Source organism: Triticum aestivum, chromosome 1A, assembly GCF_018294505.1.
Source record: "Triticum aestivum cultivar Chinese Spring chromosome 1A, IWGSC CS RefSeq v2.1, whole genome shotgun sequence".
NCBI lineage: Eukaryota > Viridiplantae > Streptophyta > Magnoliopsida > Poales > Poaceae > Triticum > Triticum aestivum.
The window spans coordinates 394,212,537-394,221,279 of NC_057794.1; the positions used below are offsets into that span (position 1 = coordinate 394,212,537).

The following is an 8,743-nucleotide window of genomic DNA, read 5'->3' on the forward strand; positions in this document are numbered from 1 at the left end:
TGCTGTTTCTTCGGCGCACGCTCCTATGTCTCAGTCGATACTATAGTCTTTTAATTTCGTATGGACATTCGTGCAAAAAATTCTTTTCACTTTTTTCTTTTTTTTCTTACTCCCTCCAGTCTTTTTTAGTCTGTATATAAGTTTTGACTCAAGTCAAAGCATCTTTACTTTGACCAAACTTATTTAAAAAAGGATCAACATTTACAATGTCAAATCAACATAGTTAGATTCATTACGAACTGTAGTTTCATGGAATATATATTTAGTATGATAAATGTTGATATTTTTTTAATATATATTTGGTCAAACTTTATAATGTTTGACTTGACCAAAACCTAATACGCGAAGTAAAAAAGACCGAAGGAAGTATTATACTATATCACTTGACTAAGACTTGGTTAAGTTTCAGTCGACTGAGACCTAACCACACCCATAATAAAAAACAGATGAGAGCCCGTCTATGAAACCACGGTAGGTGGTGCTCGGCCGAGTGAACCCGACCGCTCACGTTAGCGCATCCCCGCCGCGACAGACGGCGACGCATTTAGCCTTGTTTTCACCTGGAGCCGTCCAATGCGGCAGTCGGTAGACTGGACTCCGAGACCGAGAGTGGGCACGCACGGACGCGCGTCGTACCGCTCTAATCCGAACGGAGCCAAGCAAGCAGGATTTCATCGGTGCGTGCCGTGGGCGGCGTGGCATTCGGTGGTCACGCCCCCAGCAAAACAACAAGCCATCGTCGAGGCCCCCCTCCCTCCCTCCTCTCCTTCCAGGTGGCCGCGCGCCCAATATCCTCCCTGCTCCTCGCTCCTTGCTCGGTTATCCGCCTCTTGACCCCGAGCCTTCCTCCTCTCCCCTCCCTCGCGCCATCGCTCCACCATATTGTGCCGCGCGCTTGACCAGCCCAGGCCCCTCTCCCCGTTTCGGAGCTCCATCCGTGTCGATCCATGGGGAGGCTGTGCTGCGCGGCGGCTGCGCTGCTGCTGCTGCTCGCCTGCCTCAGTTTCAGCCTTGGCGCCTGCAGCTCCGATGCTCAGCGAGGTATGTCGGTGTGTGTACCTCTGCTGCAGTGCTGCTGCTGAAGAAACATTGCTGCTATTTGATTCTTGTGCGTGTTCATGTCATTGGAGCAAGCTTCTTCCCTTTTTTTAGTTTACTTGCTTGTTTTTGTTTCTTTAAAGTTGAGATGTATAGTGATGGTAATTAAGTACGAACTCTCTCACTGTAGGATGGGTGAACGACCGGGAGGAAGATGCACGCCCCGCAGACAGGTGAGATCTCTCTCACCATACCTTTCATGTTCTGTGCAGGAAGGCTCTGAATTTCAGTGTCACTGGGAGGAAATAGAGTGTAAAATCTCGTGAAAGCCATTATAGTAGTAGCATGAAATCTTCCTTCGTCTAGGCAGAGTAGCTTGGAAACTTCTTCATCTGCATGTTTCGTGTTTCGTCATCGCAACATTCCACTCTCCATTTTAAATTCGCGAGGAAAACGATTAAAAAACACTTAAAATACTGCAAAAACATTCTTCGCGGCCATCTTCTCAGATTGCATCGCATGGATAAACACCAATAAGATCTGAGGTGGGAATGGCGTGTCGGCTGTCAGAGACGGACAGCTGAACCACCGAGCAACCCTGGTTGGTGCATGTCCGTCGTCCAATTGTTCTTCACCGCTTCTGCTCACTCCCATCTGCCGACTCCAATCATTGGCAGGCGTGTAGTCCAGGCGGTACACATCCGAGAAGCTCTGCCACAACCAACCAGGTACAGTTCCAAGCAGTCGACGGCGTTCCCGCAGTGGCCACCCTGGCCATGGGCACCGGCACCGACGCCGACGCCGAGTTCTCCGCCGTTGCAGGGTGCTGGCTCCCCGTCAAGCGCCCCCGCACCGTCGCCGGAGGTCGCCAAGCCTCTGGCAGTGCCGCCTCGGGACGTCGAGAAGCCTGCGCACAGCATCACGGTGCCACCGATGCCAGCCACGGTGGTGGCCCACGGCGCTGCAGCGGTCGGAGAACCGTCGACTGAGGCAGCGGGGCACGCTCCTACCAGGCGGCGTGTCTATGTCATCGCCGGAGCAGGAGCTTCCCTCCTTGTGGCCATTTCGGCGGCGCTGTTCGTCCTGTGCTACCGGTCCAATAAGGTGGTCACCGTCAGGCCGTGGGCGACCGGCCTCAGCGGGCAGCTGCAGAAAGCGTTCGTGACAGGTTCGGCTCGCCCCTGAAAACTGTGCCCAAGTTTCCATCTGTGCTGCTACGTGGCTCGCTTCTTTTCTTGGAAGTGATTGGGAGATGGCTGCAGGCGTGCCGTCGCTCAAGAGGTCGGAGCTCCAGGCGGCCTGCGAAGATTTCAGCAACGTCATCGGCTGCCTGTCGGATTACATGATGTACAAGGGGACGCTGTCGAGCGGCGTCGAGATCGCCGTCATATCGACGACGACGAAGTCCGGCAAGGAGTGGTCCAAGCACTGCGAAGCCCAGTTCAGGAAAAAGGTGGCTGCAAAGCTAGGATGAAACTGAACAAATTAGATAGTATTACCCTGAAAATAAATAGACTTACCTTAATGAACTTAGTAATGATGGGCATTGTACTGTTTCAGATAACAAGCCTGTCCAGAGTTAACCACAAGAACTTTGTGAACCTGCTGGGCTACTGCCAGGAAGAGCAGCCGTTCACAAGGATGATGGTGTTCGAGTATGCTCCAAACGGCACCCTCTTCGACCATCTCCATGGTAAGATTAATGGAGTTTCATCCATCAGACGTTTTTACAAGAGCTGTAGCAGATTAACTAACAATGGTGTGGTTCGCTGCAGTGAGGGAAGACGGTCACCTGGACTGGCCGACGAGGCTGCGGGTGGCGGTGGGGATCGCCTACTGCCTGGAGCACATGCACCAGCTGAGCCCGCCGGAGATCCTCAAGACGCTCGACACGTCCACCGTGTACCTTACCGACGACTTCGCGGCCAAGATTGCGGATGTCTTCTTCTGCTCGGACGACGCCTCGTCGACAAGGGCGGAGATGGCGAGCCTGCAGTCCCTCCTGGCTCTGTCCGACAGGGAGAGCGTTGTGTACAGCTACGGCATGGTGCTGCTGGAGATCATGTCCGGCAGGTTCACGGCGTCGGCCGGCGGCCTGCTGGAGGGCTGGGCGGCGAGCTTCCTCCGAGGGGAGAGGCAGCTGAGGGACGTCATGGACCCTGGCCTGAGCTGGAACGCGCCCCGCCAGGCCGAGACCGTCAACAGGCTGGACGGCGTGATACGGTCCTGCACCGACCGGGAGGCGAGGCGGCGACCCGCGATGGCAGAGGTGGCGAGGCGGCTGAGGGAGATCACGGCCATGCCGCCGGAGGCGGCCACCCCCAAGGTGTCGCCGCTGTGGTGGGCGGAGCTGGAGATCATCTCCACCGAGGCCACCTGAAGGAGCTGAGCATACAGGTTTGCTACAAGAGTTCGTATACCAACAGTTGAAATCGCAGTGTGTGCAAGTGGTGTAGCATAGCATAGTGACAAAGGTGTGCTTGTATTTTCGCTTCACTACAGACCTTGTAGTTTGTCCAGATTTTGTAACCAGACTGCCTCAGTGCATACTGCAGCTCGCAGAAACACCATGCAGAAGAGACATCAGCAGCAGCATAGCATGCATGCAAGTACGCAACACAAACGAGTAGAATACAATAATAAGTTTAGCTGTTCAAGACGTCCAATGCCCATAAACCCCACTGCCGTCGAATGTGACGCATAACGACTTGACAGACTGAAAATAATAAACCACCACAGAAGACATCTACGACAATGTTCCTACGACTGACTGACGCTATACTTTGGTACCCTTCTGTTCATCTGAACCAAACCCAAACGGAGTTTGGCGCAGCAACAAAACCAAACATCCACCATAACAGACGACGCAAGATAATTTCTCGTCTAGGAGACTATCGCTTGGTTTATCATCCCCTGGGTCCATGACGCCGTCTCCCTGACTTCATCATCCAAATCGAGGCACTCCCTCAGGAACTCAACGTGGAAGAGGTGGCTCTTGAACAGATCCTTCGAGATTGGCCCAAGCGTGTCCGCAAGATCCCCCAGGACAGCAACTGCAGCCTTTGTCACGCTCTCGTCCCTGAAAGTAAACGCATGCATATATATAATGTTAAGCAAGAGAACCAATCACCCATGTAATAATGTAACAAAAAAGAAAGGCGAGAGAAATGACATGGACCTGCTCCGATCTTTGTAGACAGCTTCAGTGAACTGCAACAGATGTCCTGCATAAGGTATCATCAGCTGAGCTTTTGCGCCCTTTATGCCCTGTAGTATGCCAGAGTACGCCTCAAATATTCCCCGTCTGAGCTGGTTACCATAATCAACCATATCCTCATCATTTTGATCCAAAACAACAAGAAGCTCAGCCGCCCCTTGAAGCATTGGCATAGCATACGGCAGGTACTTCTCAAAATTCTCACCGATGGCAAGAGCAATGTCTCCAAAGCATGAGAAAATCGGAGGCTTGACAGACCTGTTGAGCTGTGAGTTTGAGAGATCCTTGAGAAGCACAGTCATGATCCCATCACAGAAGGGCAAAATTTTATCTTCCAAGGCACGGCAAATATCACCCACCACCCCTACAGAGATGGAGCATACTTGGTATTCTTCATAATTCTGCAAGCCTGCCTCAAGGTACTTGAAAAACTCAGGCATGTATTTCACAAAATCTGGACCTGTGGCATAAGCAAGAGCACCAATGGCAAGCATTGCTTCTTCATGTACAGTAGCACTGTGGCAGGCAAAGACGCGGAGAAACAGAAGCATCAGCTGATCAGCAGTCTGTGCAATTATGGACTTTGCATCTGAGCTGCTCAGTTTCTGGATAATGACCTGCAGTACACCACACAGCAAAGCCTGCAGATCGCTTTGCTTCTCCTTGTCGCCTGATGAAAATATTTGGTGATCAAATGTCAGGTTCAATCTTCTCATGATCTCCTGCAATAACTGGCCTATAATGCTTGAAGTTTCGGGTATGTTACTGACTCTTACAATCTCATTCAGCGCTTCATAAGCAGATGCACGAAGCCTCACATGGGTCATATCACCACGATCCGCGGCAGTAAGGAGTGCAGCAATAACATTAGGAAGATAAGGTGTAAGCAAAGATGAGGCCGGCTCTGCATCTTCATAACCTTGGGCAAGAAAATATATGGCTCCACAGACTTTCTCAGCCACATTTGGAACATCTTTGCTACTCTCTAGCAGCACAGCCATGATACGAGGAAGGTTTGCATTTGATATGATTGGATTAGTACTGCATGGAGAATGCAAAAGCTCAAATACCCGTCCAAGAGTCCATGCAGTGGTGTCTTTTACCTGGCTGTTTGGATCATTCATTGTATTGAGCAAGAAATCAAGTCCGGCCTGTACCAGGGGAGCAAGTTTCTCAAGGGATGGGCCATCAAGGATAGAACCAAATGCAAAAGTGGCTGCCTCACGACAACGCCAGTCTGGCTTTGTGATGTTAGCTTCCACAAATGGCATCACAAGAGGGACAATTGCATCACCAACAGTTCTAGCAATGAGTCCAAGGCATGTTCCGCCACTCATGGAAATGTTCCAAGCATTATCATCTTGCTCTTGATCTTCCTCTTGCTTCAACAGAGTTTCTAGCAGCATTGGAACAAGTGAAGGGAGGGCCTTCTCAATGAAGCGATAATTTACAGTTGAGTTAGCATCATCAGATCCCTCATATTCCTCTTGGAGTTCAATCTCTTCCTCACAAATAGTACTCCAGAACTCAACAGCCTGCAGTGCAACTGGTTCCTCATCTCCTTTGACAGCATTAGCTGTCAGGTTGAATATGGTTTGCATATAAGGATCTAAGTGCACATAATATGTGGATGCAATTGCCACAAGGCATTCAAAGGCTGCCTGTCTGATCTCCACTTCCTTAGATACAGCAGTATCACAAATTACCTTCATTATAAAGGTCCTCTCCATCTCATTTGCAAAGTTGCTCTCAGCAAAGTCAAGAGCATTATACAGAGCTTTAACTGCTGCAAGACGGACTTCAGAGCTTAGCTCTGTCTGGTTCATCCCCTGAACCACAGCAGTCAGAACAGCGTTCACTTGATCCTGCTCCAAGTGCTCAGGAGGAATCTCCTCACACACATACCCCAATGCTTCTAGAGTTGCTTGCTTTAGTGGCACAGAGGCCCCAGGCTGCGTCATGTTGCTCAATAATTTGGCAATGAGGTCTTGCCATTCCCGACGGGGTATCTCAATGGATGCAATCTTTGCAATGACTTGTGATGACGTCTGCCGCGCATCACCCACCGAAGATCCTAGTGTTATCAGCAATGACTCCTTAATCTGCAATTTGATCGAGTGATCCAAGCTGACCCATTGTTGAGTCAGCAGCTCCTTCTTTGCAGAATCCTTTGCGTCCAGTGAGTTCTTAAGGATAATACCAGCAAGTCTTCTAGACTCTGGTGGTCTTTCATCATTCGATAACTCCACTGACAAGGATAGGAGGAAGTTGGGAAGATTCTGCTCCTGGAACTGCTTGATGTTGCCTTCTGCTGCTGAGCGAAGGTTGCCATCTGGAGACTGGGCAGCTAGCAGAATCTGAGTGATATCCATGGCTGTTGCACCTGCCCTGGCAAATATTGAAAGACCAGATTGTATCAGTTAGCCAGACAAATATGGGAGGAACAGACTGTGTCAGTCAGCAACATTCAAGGATAAAGCATCTAAGTACAAATACAAATTAAAACAAAATAGCACTTGTGAACCGTCCTAGATCTACAGGCTACTGACCAGTTTCACGTAGCTTAGTGTTCTTCCACAAGTAAAATTAAGAAAGGCTTGACAACCACATAATGCAGTTACACGGTTAATCAAAAAATAGTTTTGCTAAAATACAGTTACAGGATGCAAAAAACATCTACCACAAATGAAACAACGCATTCATAAGATAGTTACCGTTACTTCAGTAGATAGGTACTGTTTATCTCTATCAGCGAGACATATTTCCTAGTTAAACAGTTACAAAGGATCTGACCATGCGTTAGGTTTATTTGATTGAGGAGGCATAGCTAAAAAGGATAAAGAACCCCACCGGTAAACTAGGTATTCATGAGGCAACTGCACACTACATCACCAGGGCTGATTTTGACAAAACCAAACCATATGAAGTTGTTCTACAACCAGATAAATTACGATGCCCCTGAACAATGCTACTGCATGCATGGACAATAAGAGTATACTATTAAGAAAACAAAGTTACGGCAGGGAAATATATGGATACACTGCCAGGACCTTGAACATGTCAAATCAAATTGTACTAATCAACAGCGCTAGATCAATTCATACTAATCCACGGCGGGCTAAGCTATACATACAAATACGCTGGTCGAACCAACTTGGACACAATCCCTGATGCACCTGTAGGATGGCCAACTGGGCTACCACTACCAGGGTAAAGCTCCGATGCGTATATAGGCGGCTTACAATAATACATAAATAAATAAATAAAACGACTACTAGCCCATACGGCTGGTTCCGCCGCCGGCCCACGACGGGGTGCTGCTTCCCGCAGACGCCGCGCGCTTAACCGGCGGTGAGACGGATATAAACAGGGTAAAGTGGAGGAAGGGGAGACCGGACTGGATACTGCGGAGACTGACGGGGTAGGCGGCTAGGGTTAGGGATTGGGGACAAGTCCGAGAGAGATCGGGGATTGATTGAGACAGCGGAAGGAAACTGCGAGAGACCAATCGAGGAAGCGGGAGAGCTTACCAGAAGAACGAATCTGCCGGGGGATGCTTCCGCGCTCGCTCGCTCGCTCGGCCGCCTCTCCCAGACAAATGGAAGGAGGCTGCGGAGGAGGGAGAGAGGGGAATATAGGCAGCGCCGGCGGCTAGGGTTTAGAGGCGGGAGTCTGGGTTTTGGGGGTGGGCCTCTGGCGGGGAGGGCAGGACGCGTGGTTTAGTACTAGTGGACGCCCTCGATCCGACGGCCCACGCGACTCCCGCCCGGGCCCGACAGGCTTGCTCGATGATCGGACGGTCGACTCGGTGTTGTATTTTCTGTTCTTATAACGACGAAGGAAAAGGTGTCCTGTTCTCCTTGAAAAATGACAATGGCTTTTTACTTTTTGGATTGGAGGACTTCCTTTTTCCGTGTGGAGTTGATTCGTGAGAATCACCTGATTACTGCACACACACACGCAATGTTTACTGCTTCAAGATTTGACTATCAATAGGAATGTCGTCTCCACGTTAATGAGGCAAACATGTGTCAAATCTAGGGTTGTATTCTTGTTGTGCTATAAGATACAACGATCATCATTGCCTCCAACCACATACTGCTATTATTTTTAAAGGATCTTATTAGGGATGGAGCTAGGCATGGATTGTTGATGGGGCAAACAAGAAAACACGAATTGTTAAGGGCAAAAAACTGTTTTTTCTTTATCTAAGTGCCCCCCCCCCCCTCCCAAAAAAAAACTTTAAGGTTGGGGGTGGATCAATGACATGTCTGTAGATTCCACCAGTGGATGCTAGTGTGCATCCCTGCAAATGCATTTCCACATCCTCTCGCATAGTCTTGTCTTTTAAAAAAGGGAATATATTAATATCGTGAATATACCAATTACACTCAGCCTCTACACCTACAAGATGTCATAAAGACATCCAAGATGCACACAGCCAAAAGAGAAAATGAAAAGAAAGGTCCCGCCACAGTGATCGACTCC

At 49.5% G+C, this 8,743-nt stretch overlaps 2 protein-coding genes across 3 annotated transcripts; one reads left to right on the forward strand and one right to left on the reverse strand.

The window, feature by feature from the left end:
• Window positions 1-587: 587 nt before the first annotated feature.
• On the forward strand, window positions 588-3,697 carry LOC123052638 (probable inactive receptor-like protein kinase At3g56050). Its single transcript, XM_044475943.1, has 6 exons — window positions 588-1,041; window positions 1,229-1,271; window positions 1,716-2,206; window positions 2,301-2,491; window positions 2,599-2,731; window positions 2,814-3,697. Exons 1-6 carry the CDS (start codon window positions 948-950, stop codon window positions 3,416-3,418), a joined length of 1,557 nt encoding a protein of 518 aa, XP_044331878.1. The 5' UTR covers window positions 588-947; the 3' UTR covers window positions 3,419-3,697.
• On the reverse strand, window positions 3,649-7,939 carry LOC123052630 (importin subunit beta-1). 2 transcript variants are annotated; one of them, XM_044475932.1, is made up of 3 exons: window positions 7,786-7,939; window positions 4,217-6,638; window positions 3,649-4,117 (listed from the first exon to the last, which is right to left on the reverse strand). In XM_044475932.1, the coding sequence occupies exons 2-3, from the start codon at window positions 6,625-6,627 to the stop codon at window positions 3,922-3,924; spliced, it is 2,607 nt and encodes an 868-aa protein (XP_044331867.1). In that variant the 5' UTR covers window positions 6,628-6,638; window positions 7,786-7,939; the 3' UTR covers window positions 3,649-3,921. The 2 variants fall into 2 exon arrangements, with proteins under 2 accessions (XP_044331867.1, XP_044331861.1); XM_044475926.1 differs by having other exon boundaries at window positions 4,217-6,643.
• Between the last annotated feature and the right edge of the window lie 804 nt (window positions 7,940-8,743).

Bases quoted from the DNA above. Each gene is read 5' to 3' on its own strand.
- LOC123052630 (XM_044475932.1), bottom strand. From the start codon at position 6,627: ATGGATATCACTCAGATTCTGCTAGCTGCCCAGTCTCCAGATGGCAAC. The intron at 4,118-4,216 runs GTCCATGTCATT...GTTTACTTTCAG, and splicing joins GTCTACAAAGATCGGAGCAG to GGACGAGAGCGTGACAAAGG.
- LOC123052638 (XM_044475943.1), top strand. From the start codon at position 948: ATGGGGAGGCTGTGCTGCGCGGCGGCTGCGCTGCTGCTGCTGCTCGCC. The intron at 1,272-1,715 runs GTGAGATCTCTC...AATCATTGGCAG, and splicing joins GATGCACGCCCCGCAGACAG to GCGTGTAGTCCAGGCGGTAC. The intron at 2,207-2,300 runs GTTCGGCTCGCC...AGATGGCTGCAG, and splicing joins GCAGAAAGCGTTCGTGACAG to GCGTGCCGTCGCTCAAGAGG.